The sequence below is a fragment of the Macrobrachium nipponense genome, chromosome 25, assembly GCF_015104395.2.
Source record: "Macrobrachium nipponense isolate FS-2020 chromosome 25, ASM1510439v2, whole genome shotgun sequence".
Lineage (NCBI taxonomy): Eukaryota > Metazoa > Arthropoda > Malacostraca > Decapoda > Palaemonidae > Macrobrachium > Macrobrachium nipponense.
The window spans coordinates 60441249-60459878 of record NC_087214.1 but is presented as its reverse complement, the minus strand read 5'-3'; the positions used below and the strand labels follow the sequence as shown (position 1 = coordinate 60459878).

Below are 18630 nucleotides of genomic sequence, written 5' to 3'. Positions count from 1 at the left end.
AGGCAGAAGGCTGCCGGACTGCAGAAGAAGGGAAAGCAATGAATTGCACCTGCAGCAGAAGAAAGTGCAGAGGCTGCGACTGCAGAGAAGGAAAGCAAATTGAAATGCAACCCTGCAGCAGAAGAAAGTGCAGAGGCTACGGACCTGCAGAAGAAGAAAGCATACGGGTGAATGCAACCTTGTAGCAGAAGAAAGTGCAGAGGCTGCGACTGCAGAAAGAAGAAAGCAATGATGCACCTGCAGCCCAGAAAGGAAAAGTGCGGAGGCTGCGATACTGCAAGAAAGATTGGAAGCAATGAGGACACCCTGCAAGCAGAAGAAAAGTGCAGGAGATTGCAGCTACAGAAGAAGGAAAAGCACTGATGCCACCTTTGCAAGCAGAAGAAAGTGCCAAGATGCCGGCGATTGCAGAAGAGAAAGCAATGATGCACCTGCAGCAAGAAGGACAAGTGCAGAAGGCTGCGACTGACCAGAGAAGAACGCCTGATGCACCGGCCAGCAAAAAAATGCCAAGAAAGGCTGCGACTGAGAAGAGGAAAGGCAATGATTGCACCCTGCAGCAGAAGAAAGTGCAGAAGGCTGCGATGGCAGAAGAGAAAGCAATGATGCACCCCTGCAGCAGAAAGAAAAAAGTGCAGAAGGCTGCGACTTGCAGCAAGAAGAAAGCAATGATGCAACCTGCCAGCAGAAGAAAGTGCGGAAAAAGGCTGCTACTGCAGAAGATGGAAGCAATGTGCCACCTGCCAGCAGAAAGGAAAGTGCAGGAGATTGCAGCACCAGAAGAAGGAAAGCACTGATGACCTGCAGCAGAAGAAAGTGCAGCGGCGCGACGACAGAAGAAGAAAAGCAATGATGCACATGCAGCAAAGAAGAAAGTGCAAAAGAGGCTGCGACTGCAGAAGAAGAAAGCATGAGGCCCTGCAAGCAAGAAAGTGCGAGGCTGCGACTGCAAGAAGAAGAAAGCAATGAAATGCACCTGCAGCAAAGAGAAGTGGCCCCGAAAGGCTGCTACTGCAGAAGATGGAAGCAATGATGCCCTCAGCAGAAGAAAGTTGGAGAGATTGCTCAAAGCTACAGAAAGAAGAAAGCACTGATGCACCTGCAGCGAGAAAGTGCAGATGCCGCTCTGCAGAAGAAAGAAAGCATGATTGCACCCTGCAGCAGAAGAAAGTGCAGAGGCTGCACTGCAAGAAGAAAGCAAATGGGATGCACCTGCAGTCAGAAGAAAGTGCAAGAAGCTGGCGACTGCAAGAAAGAAGAGCATGATGCACCTGCAGCAAAGAAGAAAGTGCAGAGGCTGCGACTGCAGAGAGAAAGCATGAAATTGCACCTGCAGCAAGAATAGTGCAAGAAAGGCTGCGACTGGCAGAAGAAGTAAAGCATGATTGCACTGCAGCAAGAAGAAAGTGCAGAAGCTACGACTGCCAGAAGAAGAAACAATGATGCACCTGCAGCAAAGGAGAAAGGTGCTGAGGAAAGTGCAAGCCTACAAGAAAGAAGAAAGCATGCATGCACCTGCAGCAAGCAGAGGCACGACTTCAGAGAAGAAAGCAATGAATCACCTGCAGCAGAAGAAAGTGCAGAGGCTGCGCCTGCATAAGAAGAAGCCAAATGATGCACTGCAAACCAAAGAGTGCAGAGGCCTGGCGGGGGCTGCAGAAGAAGAAAGTACTGATGCACCTGTGGCAGAAGAAAGTGCTGAGATTGCAGCTACAGAAGAAGAAAGCACTGATGCACCTGCAATAGAAGAAAGCGCAGAGGCTGCGACTGCAGAAGAAGAAAGCAATGATGTACCTGTAGCAGAAGAAAGTGCAGAGGCTGCAACTGCAGAAGAATTAAGCACTGATGCAATTGCGGCAGAAGAAAGTGCAGAGATTACAACTGCAGAAGAAGAAAGCAATGATACACTTGCAATAGATGAAAGCGCAGAGGCTGCAACTGCAGAACAAGAAAGCAATGATACACCTGCAATAGAAGAAAGCGCAGAGGCTGTAACTGCAGAAGAAGAAAGCAATGATATACCTGCAGCAGAAGAAAGTGCAGAGGCTGCAATTGCAGAATTAGAAGCAGGCACTGCCAATCCTCCTGCAGAAGAAAGTACAACGTCTGCTGAAATTGATGAAAATGCCAATGAACATAAACCCTCAGCATTCGAATACAATCAAATAGATGGAAAAAGTGAAGTAATCAATGCTAAGGAAATCCATACGAATATGTCTCTGGTACGAGGGATTGAAGGGGCAAGAGACTTCGCCAAAACTGTGACAGGGAAAGGAGGAGGGTCGTTTTTCCAGCAGAAGACTGAGGATGACAAAGACCCCCAGAAAGACCTGAAAGGAAAGATTGCTGACTTCAATGGAAGACCTATGAGCGGTCAAGAAAATCTACAACAGATGGGAACGAAGGACACAGATCTCAAGGATAAATCCACTGTGAAGGTGATAAAACAACTAAATACAGAAGATGAAGAGGACTTCTCTGATGATGTAAGCTGGATTGTGGTGGATAGAGATGAGTCTGAAATTGACATGAGTCACAGGGAAGGTGTCACAAAAAATAATGAAAGGCATGATAATAAAGCGGAAGTGAAAGTATTAACTGAAGGTACTGTAAATGGCATTGACAAATCTGGGGAGAAAGTTACAGGTGAAAGTACTGTATATGTCAGTGAAGATCCTCATTACAAATCAAAAGAGAAAGTTACAAATGACATATTGGAAGAGATAGCTATGATTGAAAGTACTGTAAACACCGATAAAGATAATAATGAGCCTGATAACAAATCAGAAGAAAAAGTAATAAGTGAAAGTACTATGAATGGCAGTGAAAATGCTGAAAACGTTATTGACAAATTGGAAGAGGAAGTCGTGACAGAAGTACTATGAATGGCAGTGAAGATATTAATAAGGCTGTTGACAAATCAGAAGAAAAAATTATAGGCAAAAGTCCTGTAAAGTGTAGTGAAAATACCGTTAATCTTGATGAAAAATCAACAGAGAAAATCACAGATGATGAATCAGAAGAGAAAGTGAAAAGTGAAAGTACTGTAAATGGCAGTGAAGATGCTTATAAGGCTGATGACAAATTAGAAGAGAAAGTTACAGATGACATATCAGAAGAGAAAGTTACAGATGACAAACTGAAAGAGGGAGTAACAAGTGACGTTACTGTTAATAGCATTGAAGATTCTGATAAACCTGATGACAAATCTGAAGAGAAAGTTGCAGATGATGAATCAGGAGAGAAAGTTACAGATGACAAATCAGAAGAGAGAGTAACAAGTGAAAGTACTGTAAATAGCAATGAAGATTCTGATACACCTGGTGGCAAATCTGAAGAAATAGTAACAAATGATAAATCAGAGAAAGTCGTAGATGACAAATCGGAAGAGCAAGTAATAAGTGAAACTAATGAAAATGTCAATGAAAATACTGAAAAGCCTGACGACAAATCAGAAAACAAAATTGCAAATGAAAAATCAGAAGACAAAATAACAAATGAAAGTACTGTAGATAGCATTGAAGAGTCTGATAAGCATAACAAATCAGAAGAGAAAGTTACAGATGACAAATCAGAAGAGAAAGTTATAGATGACAAATCAGAAGAGAAAGTTACAGGTGAAACTGCAGCAAATGGAATTGAAGACACTGGTAATCCTGATGACATATCAGAAGAGAAAGTAACAAGTGAAAGTGCTGTAAATGGCAGTGAAAATACTGATAAGGCTGATGACAAATCAGAAGAGAAAGTTATAAGTGAAAGGACTGTAAATGGCAGTGAAGATTCTGATAAGCCTGATGACAAATCAGAAGAGAATGTATCAAGTGAAAGTTCTGTAAATGTCATTGTAGAATCTGATAATCCTGATGATAACTCAGAAGCGAAAGCTACAAGAGAAAGTACTGTAAATGTTAATGAAGATTCTGATGAGCCTGATGGCAAATCAGAAGAGAGAGTAATAAGTAAAAGTAATGAAAAATGCAGTGAAAATACAGAAAGGCATGATGAAAAATCAGAAGAAAAGATTACATGTGACAAATCAGAAGAGAAAGTATCAAGTGAAAGTACTGCAAATGGCATTGAAGATTCTGATAAGCTTGACAAATATGAAGAGAAAGTTACAGATGACAAATCAGAAGAGAAAGTTACAGATGACAAATTGGAAGAGGAGTTGCATGACAAATCAGAAGAGAAAGTTATAGATGACAAATTGGAAGAGGAACTTACATGTGAAAGTACACCAAATAGCATTGCAGACACTGATAATCCTGATGACAAATCAGAAGAGAAAGTAACAAGTGAAAGTGCTGCAAATGGCGGTGAAGACATTGATAGGGCTGATGACAAATCAGAAGAGAATGTTACAATTGAAAGTATTGCAAATAGCAATAAAGATACTGTTAAGCCTGATGACAAATCGGATGAGAAAATTACCAGTGAAAGCCCCGTACATCGCGGTGAAAATACTAATAAGACTGATGAAAAATCAGAGGAGAAAATTTCAAGTGAAAGTATTGTAAATGGCAGTGAAGATACTGAAAAGGCTAATGATGACCCAGAAGAGAAAGTTACAAGTGAAAGTATTTTAAATGGCAGTAAAGGTACTCATAAGCCTGATGACAAATCAGAAGAGAAAATGACAGATGAAAGTTCTGTAAATAGCAGTGAAGAAACTGATATGCCTGATGACAGATCAGAAGAGAAAGTACTAGATGACAAATCAAAAGTGAAAGTAAAAAGTGAAAGTAATGAAAAGGGCAATGAAAATATTGAAAAGTCTGATGACAAATCAGAAGAGAACGTTCTTAATGAAAGTTCCGTAAATGGTAGTGAAAATAATGATAATCATGATCACAAATCAGAAAAGAAAGTTCTTGGTGAAAGTTCTGATAAAGATTACCTTGATGACACACCAGAAGAGAATGTTGCAGATGACAAATCAGAAGAGGAAGTTACAGATGACAAATTGAAAGAGAAAGTAACTAGTGAAAGTGCTGTCAATGACATTGATGATCCTGATAAGGTTGATGAAAAATCAGAAGAGAAAGTTATGGAGGACAAATTAGAAGAGAAAGTTACTAGTGAAAGTACTGTAAATGGCAGTGTATATACTGATATGGCTGTTGATAGGTTGGAAGAGAAAGTTACTGATGAAATTACTGTAAGTGGAAGTGAAAATCTTAACCAGCCTGATCATGAACTGGAAGAGAAAGATACAAGTGAAAATGATGGCACTGACAAGCCCAATGAAGTAGAAAAGAAAGTTGTGGATAAAAGTATTTTAAATAGTAGTGAAAATATTAATAATCTTAATGAGGAAGTGGAAGAGAAAGTTAAACGGGAAAGTGCAATAAATGGTAATGTAGATATAAATGAGCCTATTGATAAACTGGAAGAGAAAGATGCAGGTGAAAGCATTGAAGATGACAGTGAGGATACTGGTAAGCCCAATGAGAAAATAGAAGAGAAAGTTCTGAATGAAGGTATTGCAAATGGCAAGGAAGATGTAAATTCGGAAGAGAAAATTGAAGACAACCTTACAGGTGAAAGTATTGTCAATTTCAGTGAGGTTACTAATCAGCCTAAAGAGAAAGTGGAAGAGAAAGCTAGAGGTGAAAGTTATAGACATAATGAGACTGGAGAAGCTAAGATTATGGATGAAATCATTGGCAGCGTCTGTGCGCATATTGGTGAGTTAAATGTGATGGTCAGTGACGAAGGAAGTATTGAAGCGAATCATGAACCTAAGGAGGTAGGAGAAAGTACTGTAAAATCTGCCAAGGCCTCTGGTGATTTGGAATCCAAAACTAAAACCAGCGACACTGATGAGGATTTTGCCAAAAAAAATGGAGAATCTAATGATCAAAGTACGATGCAGGAAAGTTCCAGCTCTGTAAATGGAAGTCCAGATGAAACAAGCATACCAAAAATTAAGGTGCATTTGTCAGTGGACTCAGGTGACCTTGTCGAGAAGCCACAGCCTGAAACTGGAAGACCTTGTAACTCGGAGGATGAACTGACAAGTGGTGGTAATCCACAGGACATTGACCCAGAGGGCAAAGCTGTAACAGAGACCCCTGTAGAGGAAAGTCACAACCTGCATGAGAAACCCATCCATAATAGTGAAAAAACCAGTGACATCTTAACAAAACCAGCCAACGAAGGGCTGGGAACGCTTTTAGCTCAGGCTGGAGAGGAATCAAAGGATGTTAGCAGGACTGGAGAAACTATCAGTTCAGTTGATGGACCAACAAATGGCAGTGAAAGATCAAACAATGCTCCAGATGAAGTCAGTTTGGGAGATAAAGGCTTGGTAAACTCTGACAGGAGCTCTTTGGACCCTGTTAAAGTAACAGGCATCTCCCTAGACACACAATTTCAGGACACTGCCAAAGGGGAACGTGGAGAGCTCAGCAGGCAGGTAAGGTATGTAGTAGATACAACTGACGGCCTGATGTCAGACAGCAAAGAGCTTCTTAACACCAACAGTGAGCTAGAGGACCCAAAATACAGCTTTGAAAAAACAGGAGACGAGGGCTTGACAATAGTTGTGTTGAGTAGGGGAAAGTCTACATCTGCTAGAATAAAGAGATCTAGAGACTCAGTTGATGATCTAGGTAAAGATTGTGAGGATACTGATGACATCAGAGATAAAGCTGAGGAAAACGACTCACTGAAACCAGATGATTTAGGGAAAGACGAAGTCGGGGACTTAACGCCTGAAGAAGGACCAAAACATCTCGATAGTGTGACAGAAAATACAGAATCAAGAGAGAGTTTTGCGAAATATGAAGATGCAAGGGGAAAGGATGGACCTCTGTTTGATAACAAGGAATCACTAGTGTATGATAATACTACTCTAGATGCTAATTCAGATGAACAAGAATCAGCAGAGGGTTCAAAAGATCTTGTTGGAACTACTGGGAACACTGATAATGCAGCTGCACCGGGGATGACGAAAGAGGTCTCAGATAATTCTGAGGGCAAATGCCTACTGGAAGGTCTCAAGGACGACCCCAATGGAAAAGGGGAGATGATGGATGCACTTGAACAGGTACTCTCTGACAGAGGCAATTCTGCAATTAATGCTGCTACTGTAAACGACTATTCTGCTCATGTTCTCTCGCAAGATGATATTTCTGATGCACTTAACAATAATCCACCTTCTATGGAAATGAATGAAGATAACTTCAATCTGGATTCAACAGAAAAACAGTCTGTTAGGTTCTATGATGAGACTTGCGTGAATGACAAAGAGGAACATGAGAAAGACCCACATGTGAAGATTGTAGATGTGAAACCAAGCAACTCATTTGATCCTGTTCAACCAAGCTTGGAAAGCAATGTCGTCATAACAGAAGCATGCAGGGAAATAGAGAATAAAGGGGGTCCTGCTCTCACAAAGGAGAAAAAGCAAGATTACCAAATGGTTCCTACATGTGATCGCTACAACAGCCAGGGAAAGCTAATTTCATCTGCAAAGTCAGAGCACAGGAGTCACTCTGTGCAGTCAATCCATAGTGTGGACGATAAAACCTTCGTTGTTATTCAGACGGACCATGGTAGGCCTTTGTCTAGCCCATCTAACACTTTTGTGGTACCCAGACCACCTACACCAGGTCCTGATCCTGCTGTCAGGGAAATGATATGCCAAGAGGCATTGAAAGAGGGCCTCCAGGGATAGTTTTTCTACCAATGTTTGCTTTCTGGTCAAAACAATATTTGATGGATTCCTGAAACCAGACAATCATAGTTACCCTGTTCAACAAATATGTGCACCATTTTTCAATATACAAAATGCAAACGTTATATTAATGGATACAATCAACTAAAATCACAGGAAATCTGCAAGGGGCAATTATCAAGGGAGCACAGTGTGATGATGATTACTAAAATAGTTGTGGGTTAGGGGCAGTGATTTCCAAACCCTGCTTGGCAGGGCCAGGAAGACACACAAGGGTTCCCAAGTCACACGACGTCATCAGGAACATAGGTGATTGAAAGAGAGTCGTAAGCAAAGGAAAGAATGCGGGTAATCCTTTGCACGCACCACCCTTGCATGGTCCCTCCCCCCGCGGAGCACGGGAACCAAAGAAATAAGAAGACTCATTTTGTCCTTTGCACTCTGTATAAGACTTCATGCTTCACATTCTTAGACTACTTGACTGAGATGTGTTCTGAGATTACATTCATGTACACTAATTGATGTTTTCTGGTATGTAGCAAAAGACAGCTTGTATATAAAAGTTTATAGGTAGACTCCATACTGGCACAATACCTTTTTTTTTGTTTGTACACACAGGTAAGCAAGAGAGATTTTCACAGCCATTTGTATGTGAGAGACAACTAGCTAACTGTGTCACATTCCTCAAAACTTTTAGTTTATTACTCTGGCTGATAGTCTAGTCACGGTGGTGATTACATTAGATGCTGTGGCATTAGACTTTCCAGTTCTTAACTTAGTTGGACATCTATTGCACTCTTTTCTCACTCTGTTGTATGCTGTCTTGTTCACTTGCAAGACTCCTATGCATCTGTTTGTTTGTCCTTGCTGGAACGTGTCTTGATCACAAAAAAAAGGGCACTGAATTTTCATAGTTTGTTGTTTGGAAAGATCTTTATTGTCTTTCTTGATAGAGAAAATGTTTACACTTTTGTATCTGTTGAAATGCTAAACTTAAGCTTCAGTTATGCTAATATTTTCCCATTGCTATACAAAACTCAAAAGAATAATTTACTATCATTTTTAGTAAGTATTAATTAACGCTAAGAGTCAATATTATTTGGAAATGATAAAGCGTTTAGCATATAAAATCATGCAAAGATAAAATTTCTAATATTCTTTGCAATATTTCAGGCAGCTGCAATAGTAGCTGACACAGACGAAGAATTAGCCCAAGCTGCAACAAAGATCCAGGCTGGCTTCAGGGGCTACAAAGCCAGGAAAGATCTGAAAGATAAGAACGCCACAGTCCAAGAGAATTCAGTTTTGGAAGAGATCAATCTGAACGACCCAGAGCTCCATGCAGCTGCGACATCCATCCAAGCATCTTTCCGAGGTCACCAGGCGAGAAAGAGTCTCCAGTTGCATCAGGCAGTGAAAGCAGAAAGCAGTAATCAAGCAGAACCTGGGGAGATAGTGGTGCAAGACATCAATTTGAATGACCCCGAGGTTCAAAAAGCAGCAGTGGTAATCCAGTCTTCATTCCAGCAGCACCAGTCCCAGAAGGATGCTGAGCCCGAGCCAACACCACTTAACCTGAAAGAAACCGGTGGCGCCGATATTGACTTAGAAGATCCTGAAGTGGAAAAAGCAGCGATTGCGATACAGTCATCTTTTAGAGGGTTCAAGACAAGACAGAACCTGAAAGCCTCACCAACCCCTGAAATCGACATCAGCCTCCAAGATCATGCCCTACACAATGCAGCGACCTTAATCCAGTCTTCGTTCCGGGGCTATCAGTGTCGGAAGGGTCTGAAAGAACCTCATTCACCAGGCAAAGAAGAAGTGGACATAGATCTCAATGATCCAGAGGTCCAGAAAGCAGCCATGACAATTCAGTCATCCTACCGGAATTTCAAAGCAGCCAAGGACATTGACACTTCTGAGCCTGATGACATCAACATAGACTTGGGGGACCCTGATGTAGAGAAGGCTGCCATTAAGATACAGTCATCATTTCGTGGGTTTCAGACTCGCAAGATCTTGAAAGAAAATACTGAGGAAGGAGACGAAAAGGAAGATGAGGTAGATTTAAGTGATACTGAAATTCAGAAAGCAGCGACAATCATCCAGGCTGGCTTCCGAGGCTTTAAAGTACGGCGTGATCTGAAAGCTTCCCAGCCGACTGAAAATGTTGTGCAGGAGCATGACTTCGAAGATACTGAGCTCCAAAAGGCAGCCACTAAAATTCAATCCTCTCCTGTTGGAGAAATGGAAGAAGTTAACTTGGATTTAGATGATCCTGAACTGGAGAAAGCTGCATCTATCATTCAGTCTCACTATCGTTCATTCAGAACTAAGCAGTTGCAGCCATCTGTTAATGGAGAAGATGATTCATGCCTAGGTTTCAATGATGAAGAGTTAGAAAAAGCTGCTACCATTATACAGTCAGCGTTCAGGGGTTTTAAGACTCGCCATCACTTAGAGAACAGCAACAACCATCTCGGATAGAAATGGATGCACAAGATTCAGAGCTGAACAGAGCAGCTACAAAAATACAATCTAATTTCCGTGGCTATAGGACGAGAAAAGAAATGAGGTTAATAAATTGTTCTCCAGAGGCTCCTGAAAACAATGATGGCATGAGTCACTTAGATCTGAGTAATCAAGATCTCCATGAAGCAGCTAGATTAATCCAAAATTCTTTTAGAAGTTACCAGCTGAGGAAAGAAGGTAAGACATCGCAGCTTCTAGACAGTGACTTGGAAAACATCGATCTGTCAGATCCTGAGTTACAAAAAGCAGCAGCTATTATCCAATCATCCTTCAGAGGATTTCAGACAAAGAAATCCCTCAGAGCTATAAAAACTCCTGACAATGATAATGGTCGTAAACTAGACCTGAACGACCCAGAGCTAAATGAAACTGCAAGAGTCACCCAAAAGTCTTTTCGAGATTCCCAGTTCACAAAAGAAGGCACTGCTTCCCAGCTTCCAGATAATGACTTGGAAAACATTGATTTAACAGATCCTGATCTGCAAAGAGCAGCAGCTATTATCCAATCATCTTTCAGAGGATTTAAGACCAGGAAAAACATCAGGGGTTCAAAATCTCCTGACAAAGACAATGGTCAGGATACAGATGAAATAGAAAACATCGATCTAACAGATCCGGAACTGGAGAAAGCAGCAACTACTATTCAGTCCAATTTCAGAGGATTTAAGACCAGGAAAAACATCAGATCTTCAAAATCTCCTGACAAAGACAATGGTCAGGATACAGATGAAATAGAAAACATCGATCTAACAGATCCGGAACTGGAGAAAGCTGCAACTACTATTCAGTCCAACTTCAGAGGATTTCAGACCAGGAAAAGTATCAGATCTTCAAAATCTCCTGATAAAGACGATGGTCAGGATACAGATGAAATAGAAAACATCGATCTAACAGATCCGGAACTGGAGAAAGCTGCTACTACATTGCAGATCCAAACTCAGAGGATTTCAGACCAGGACTGCAGATCTTCAAATCTCCTGACAAAATGACATGGTCAGGAATACAGACGAAATAGAAAACATCGATCTAACAGATCCTGAACTGGAGAAAGCTGCTATATTCTATTAGTCCCAATTTCAGAGGATTTCAGACCAGGAAAAAACATCGTTTCAATCTCGCGCAATGGTCAGGATACAGATAAATAGAAATATCAGATCTAACAGATCCTGACTGGAAAGCTGCTCTACTCTTCAGTTCCAATTTCAGAGATTCGCAGGAAAAACATCAGATCTTCAAAATCTCCGGCCAGACAATGGTCAGGATACAGATGAAAATAGCTCGATCTACACAGATCCCGGAAAACTGGAGAAAGCTGCCAACTACTATTCAGTCCAATTTCAAGGATTTCAGACCAAGGAAAAACATCAGACGGTGCTTCAAAATCTTCCTGACAAAAGACAATGGTAGGATACAGATAATCGACATGATCTACGTTCGGCTGGAGAAGCAGCACTACTAATTCAGTCATTTCAGGGATTTTCCAGACCAGGACTCAGATCTTTCAAAAATCTCCGGACAAAGACAATGGTCAGGATACGATGAAATAAGAAAACATCCGATCTAACAGTCCGGACTGGAAGCAAGCTGCTACTACTATTCCAGTCCAATTTCAGAGTTTCAAGACCAGGAAAAACATCAGATCTTCAAAATCTCCTGAACAAATGACACTGGTCCCGGATACAGATGAAAATGAAAAAATCGATCTTAACAGATCCGGAATTTGAGAAGAGCAGCACTACTATTCAGGTCCAATTTCAGAGGATTCAGACCAAGGACAAAAACATCAAGATCTTCCAAAATCTCCTTGAACAAAGACAATGTGTGTGGACTACAGACCGAAAATAGAAAACCAATTCGAATCTAACAGGATCCGGAACTGGAGAAAGCTGGCAACTACTATTCAGTCCAATTTCAGAGGAAATTTCCAGACCAGGAAAAACATCAGATCTTCAAAAATCTCTGAACAAAGACAATGGTCCAGGATAACAGATGGAAATAGAAAACAAATCGACTAAACAGATCCGGAACCCTGGAGAAAGCAGCAACCAAACTATTCAGTCCAATTTTCAGAGGATTTCAGACCAGGAAAAACCATCAGATCTTCAAAATCTCCGGACAAAGACATGGTCAGGCTAGATGAATTAGAACAAAATCGATCTAACAGATCCGGAACCTGGAGAAAGCAAAGCAACTACCTATTAGGTCCAATTTCAGAGGATTTCAGACCAGGAAAAACATGCAGATCTTCAAATCTCCTGACAAAGAAACATGGTCAGTGATACAGATGAAAATAGAAAACATCGTCTAACCAAGGCCGGAACTGGAGAGCGGGCAAACTAACTATTCAGTCGCATTTCCAAGAGGAATTTCAGACCAGGAAAACATTCAGATCTTCAAAATCTTCCGACAAAGACCAATGGTCAGGAATTACAGGAATGAAATAGGACTTTCGACTGTCCGGAACCTGGAGGAAAGCCAACATACTATTCAAAAAGTCCAATTCAGAGGCTTTCAACCAGGAAAAGGATTCAGAAAATCTTCAAAATCCCATGACAAAAAGACAATGGTCAGGATACAGATGGAAATAGAAAACACGATATGAACTGATGGAAAACTGAGAAAAGCTTGCAACTACTATTCAGTTCAACTTCAGAGGATTCCTTCCAAGACCAGGAAAAACATCAATCTTCAAAATCTCCTGACAAAGACAAATGGTCCAGTGATACAGATGAAATAGAAAAATATTGATCTGAACTGATCCTTGAACTGAGAAAGCTGTACTACCTATTAAGTCCCCTTCAGAAGGATTTCAGACCAGGAAAAACATCAGATCTTCAATCTCCTGACAAAGACAATGGATCAGGATAACAGATGAAATATAGAAATATTGAATCCTGACTGATCCAGAACTGGAGAAAGGTCTGCAACGATAATTCAGTCCAACTTCAGAGGATTTCAGACCAGGAAAAAACATCAAGATCTTCAAAAATCCTCCTTGGGACAAAGACAATGGTCAGGATACAGATGAAATAGAAAATATTGATCTGACTGATCCTGAACTGGAGAAAGCTGCAACTACTATTCAGTCCAACTTCAGAGGATTTCAGACCAGGAAAAACATCAGATCTTCAAAATCTCCGGACAAAGACAATGGTCAGGATACAGATGAAATAGAAAATATTGATCTGACTGATCCTGAACTGGAGAAAGCTGCTACTACTATTCAGTCCAACTTCAGAGGATTTCAGACCAGGAAAAACATCAAAGCTTCAAAATCTCCTGACAAAGACATGATCAGGAGGACAGATGAATAGAAAATATTGGATCTGACTGATCCGAAACTGGAGAAAGCTGCTACTACTATTCAGTCCAACTTCAGAGGATTTCAGACCAGGAAAAACATCAAAGCTTCAAAATCTCCTGACAAAGACAATGGTCAGGATACAGATGAAATAGAAAATATTGATCTGACTGATCCGGAACTGGAAGAGCTGATATACTATTCAGATCCAATTTCAGAGGATTTCAGAACAAGGAAAAACATCAGATCTTCAAAATTCTACTGACAAAGGACTCAGGATTACAGATGAAATAGAAAAAACATCGAATTTCACAGGATCCTGATGGAGGGAAAGCAATGGCTACTACTATTCAGTTCCAACTTCAAGAGGAATTTCAGACCAGGAAAAACAGAAAATCTTCCCCATCTCCGGACAAAGACAATCGGTCAGGATACAGATGAAATAGAAAACAAAATTTGACTGACTGATCCGGAAATGGAGAAAGCAGCCAACTACTATTCAGTCCCAACTTCAGAGGATTTCAGACCAGGGAAAAACATCAAGATCTTCATCTGACAAAGACAATGGTCAGGGATACAGATGAAATAGAAAATATTGATCTGATGGATTCCCTGCTGGGAGAAAGCTTTGCAACTACATTCAGTCCAAATTTCAAGAGGATTTCAGACCAGGATCATCAGATCTTCAAAATCTGACAAAGACAATGGTCAGGTCAGGATACAGATTGAAACTAGAAAATAAAATTGATCTGACTGATCCTTTTGACTGGAGCCAAAGCTGCAATACTATTCAGTCCAACTTCAGAGGATTTCAGACCAGGAAAACATCAGATCTTCCAAAATCTCCTGACAAAGGACACAATGGTCAGGATACAGAAATTGGATTTGAACATGAATATTTGAAAAAAATGATAAAGAAAAATATGACTGACTGATCCTGAACTGGAGAAAGCTGCAACTACTATTCAGTCCAACTTCAGAGGATTTCAGACCAGGAAAAACATCAGATCTTCAAAATCTGGATACAAAGACATGGTCAAAGAGTACAGGATGACCAGAAAAAACATGTCTGACAAAGATCCTGACTGAAAAATATTGAGCTGCAACTACTAATTCATTAGTCCAACTTCAGAGGATTTCAGACCAGGAAAAACATCAGATCTTCAAAATCTCCTGACAAAGACAATGGTCAGGATACAGATGAAATAGAAAACATCGATCTAACAGATCTGGACTGGAGGAAAGCTGAATACTATTCAGTCCAATTCAGAGGATTTCAGACCAGGAAAAACATCAGTCTTCAAAATCTCCTGACAAAGGACAATGGTCAGGATCAGATGAAATAGAAAAACATCGATCTAACAGATCGGGAACGGAGAAAGTGTACTAATTCAGTCAACTCAGAGGATTTCAGACCAGAAAAACACCAAAGATCTTCAAAATCTCCAGACAAAGACAATGGTCAGGATACAGATGAAATAGAAAACATCGATCTAACAGATCCTGAACTGGAGAAAGCAGCAACTACTATTCAGTCCAATTTCAGAGGATTTCAGACCAGGAAAAACATCAGATCTTCAAAATCTCCTGATAAAGACAATGGTCAGGATACAGATGAAATAGAAAACATTGATCTAACAGATCCTGAACTTGAGAAAGCAGCTACTACTATTCAGTCCAATTTCAGAGGATTTCAGACTAGGAAATCTTTAAGAGATTCAAAATCACCTGAAATAGAAAATTATGTGGACGTTGATTTAGATGATCCTGAAGTGCAGATGGCTGCTGTTAAGATACAGTCATCTTTCAGAGGTCACAAAGTACGTAAGGATCTAGAAAATTCTAGTAAAAGGTTGGACAAAGTGAATGAAAGATCATCTGTGCCAGATATAGACTTACAGAATCTAGATGTACAAAATGCAGCAGCAAAGATTCAGGCCGGAATACGAGGATACCTGACGCGTAAAAAACTGAAGGCAGGAGGTGTCAAGTCTAAGAACCCTGTCAATGTTAGCGATGATTTAGAAGAGGCAGCCACTAGGATACAAGCATCTTACAGAGGGTTCCAAGCTAGAAAGCTCATGAAGAATCCAAAGTCCTCTTCAGGTCGGGTTTCCGGTAAGGGAAAAAAGACTGTTGTTCCCATTAAGATAAAAATGAATAATCTGACTAAGGAATCGGAGAACGACAGTTACGAAGATGTTTTGGGACTTGAGGATGCTGCGATCAGAATTCAGTCTTTATTCAGGGGTTTTAAAACCAGGAAATCCATGAAGGAAAGACAAAAGAACAGAGCCAGTGTTTTAATTGAACCGTCAATAGTCATAACAGATGTGGATGATAATCCTGGTGTTCCTTTCACCAACGGTATGCCGACAGGTTTGCATGAAAGCTCAGATAATCTAGACATTGCATACCAGGGCGATAGTGATTGGTCCAATATTTCCAGCAGAAATGTCAGTCCATCTCCAGATATTTTATCAGCTGACATCAAGGAAGAGGAACTAACCAGGGCAGCTACCAAGATACAGAGTGCTTTCCGAGGCTATCAGTGCCGAAAACAAATCATAGGTGGCAGTGGCGATGATGTAAGGCATGCAAAAGGAAAATCTACACATACATCAAAGCCAGATGAGGAGGCCAAAGCTGCAACCAAAATCCAGGCTGCGTTTAGGGGTTATAAAGCTAGAAAAGGCCTCAAGGATCCTTCTGGGAAACCCTCGTATACAAGCTTGCCACGAGGACTGCAGAACAGACGTGACAGCATGGAAGCTGCTCAGAGTGAAGCCAGGCGGGGAAGTCTTGCCAGAGATGCTCTCATAGCTAGTGTTCTTGAGGAGAGAATGAGCAAGGTTGACGGCATTCCTGAAGATCCTGATGTCATAAAAGCTGTCATCACTCTACAAGCTGGTATCCGTGGGTTTATTGCTAGGAGACAGGTAGCTGCCAAAAAATGTGGCGGCCTCCCTAAGATAAAAACTACGAAAAACTTAACGCCAGAGGAAGCAGCTACTAAGATCCAAGCTGGTTTCCGTGGCTTCAAAACACGCAGGGCATTAAGGGAACACGCTCAAGCGAGTCTTGATTTGAGTGACCCTGCTATCATACAGGCTGCAGTGAGGATCCAGGCAGCACTTCGGGGGCACCTGGCCCGAAAAGAACTTCGTGGGGCATCGTAACATGACAGTGATATCACCACAGCGGGTGCCAGTTTTACAATAACTCTTCGTTTCTGTGATTGTACTATTAAGATAAGATGTTGATTATATATTTATTCATTAGCACATTCGTTTATTTATTGTGAGTGAGATACGCAGATGTTACGTAAAGGTGATAATTTTCAAAAGCCATAAGCTGATGGAAATAATGATGCTGTCAGTGTGCCACTGGAGTATATTTTGCAACTGTTGCTGTTGTTATATAGACTGTTCGTAACTGGTGTGAATATTGTCAGCATCATCGGCTTTAATAAGGACAAAATACATTGCCGCACCTTTCATGTCCAATATCTGAATAACATATGACCTCATGAAAAACGTTATTATACAGGATTTTAAGCAGATCTTATTAGATTATATTTACTGTTCTCTCCAAGCTACTATTTTCCATAGGAATTTAAACACACAGGATAGTTACATTTGTACCCCAGGACTGCCTTAGTCATATGTCCATAATAACCGCACTTCTCCGCAGCACAAGACTGTCGAGATAGGGTGACATCACTTCGTTGCCCTAAGTAATAGATTTCAAAATGTGATAGATATAACTTTTGTAACGTATGATATTAGACTTCCACGGCTTCATTAAACCTTCTCAAACTTGCATTGTACATAAAGTGTACACTGCTCTGGTATGATGCTGTTACTTCACAACCAGAGTTTGTACGATAAGACGCAGAGAGCGAATTTTGCCGGCCTAAGTTCATGATGTGTCATTTCGTCCCTTCGACTCCAAGGGAGACTCATTCTTGCTTTTGCATCCCAGTATTTTCTCAATCGCTCCATCACCTGAGTAGAATCTAAGTGAATCAAGCTGAAAACATCAGCTTTAACGATATCTCAAGTGTATTCGAAGACTATTGTGCTGAGCAGAAAGCGAGCCATTGTTATGCGCTTAATTAAGGCATATGTATATTATATGTATGCAATTATATATATATATATATATTTATATAAACTTATTTTCAAAATGCTTCAATAAAATTGCTTCTGACTTTTCTCTTTTGTTGATGCCTCTGTATTCCAAGTTGCTGATGGAACATCTTTTGTGGTGTGGTGTGTTTTTGGTGCATTGGCTTCTTAGTGAATATCAGATCCTTTTATACCCTGTATAGTTTTACAGTGTGCATTTGTATGTGCATGAATATTCATGGTATGTGCAAAAGCACACATTTACTTATGTATGGATGAGTGGGCACTTGTGTGCTGGAATGCATACCCAAGGTCACATGCTTAATGTTTCATGGTATGAGAAACTCTGGGTATGGCTATGCATACCAAACTGGTACCATAACAATGTCATAGGCCTACGAATACGAAAGTTGTGGTGCTATAGAATATTAGAATGAGAAGGGTGACTCATTTTAGGCCTAGGATGATATACTTCAAAGACCTGCGACCATGAGGGCCAGGGGCCTTCTCAAGACTTGTCCAGAAGGCTCCTTATGACGCTCTTCACCAAGGAACGAGTTTTAGAAAAAGCACAGGATTAGAATCGCGACGCAAAACTCAAGCACCGACTTCACTATCTCTCATTTTGCTAATGTGATAACGAGTACTGGATCTAGTGAGTGGGGGTCATGTGGGGAGAGTGGGAGGGTTAGTGAAGGGAAGTATAAGAAAATATAAGGATTTATCAAGTCAACACATGACATTGGCCGTTTTGATGACAACAATTTCCTAATTAGTCTAAGCTATTCTTTTTATTGTTTTCAAACATAAATACTTTCCTTGGGTGGACCAAAAGATTTGGACGTGTAATCCTTTTATGTCAAGGGATTTCCTGCGCTGAGTAAGCCCTGCATTAAGAAGAAATCCCCTACATAAGGAGTACATTCCTACATTAGGAAGAAATGTCTACATTAGGAAGAAACCCTTACATCATGACGAAA

General features: G+C 40.7%; 3 protein-coding genes and 1 pseudogene across 3 annotated transcripts in view; all 4 read left to right on the top strand.

Moving 5' to 3' along the window:
- The window catches only part of LOC135199090 (plectin-like), a 77791-nt gene extending 67614 nt beyond the window's left edge, over positions 1–10177 (top strand). The window contains exon 9 of the mRNA XM_064227007.1: positions 8858–10177. Coding sequence (XP_064083077.1) covers positions 8858–10174 — 1317 coding nt within the window. The 3' untranslated portion in view covers positions 10175–10177. The remainder of the gene's footprint in view (positions 1–8857) is intronic.
- On the top strand, positions 2763–7684 carry LOC135198936 (uncharacterized protein DDB_G0290685-like). Its single transcript, XM_064226855.1, has one exon. It carries the CDS (start codon positions 2882–2884, stop codon positions 7682–7684), a length of 4803 nt encoding a protein of 1600 aa, XP_064082925.1. The 5' UTR covers positions 2763–2881.
- On the top strand, positions 10177–11208 carry LOC135199089 (abnormal spindle-like microcephaly-associated protein homolog). The gene has a single exon (XM_064227006.1). The coding sequence runs from the start codon at positions 10177–10179 to the stop codon at positions 11206–11208; it is 1032 nt and encodes a 343-aa protein (XP_064083076.1).
- Positions 11209–11471: 263 nt separating this feature from the next.
- LOC135199088 (abnormal spindle-like microcephaly-associated protein homolog) lies at positions 11472–17733 on the top strand (annotated as a pseudogene).
- The last annotated feature ends 897 nt before the right edge of the window (positions 17734–18630 follow it).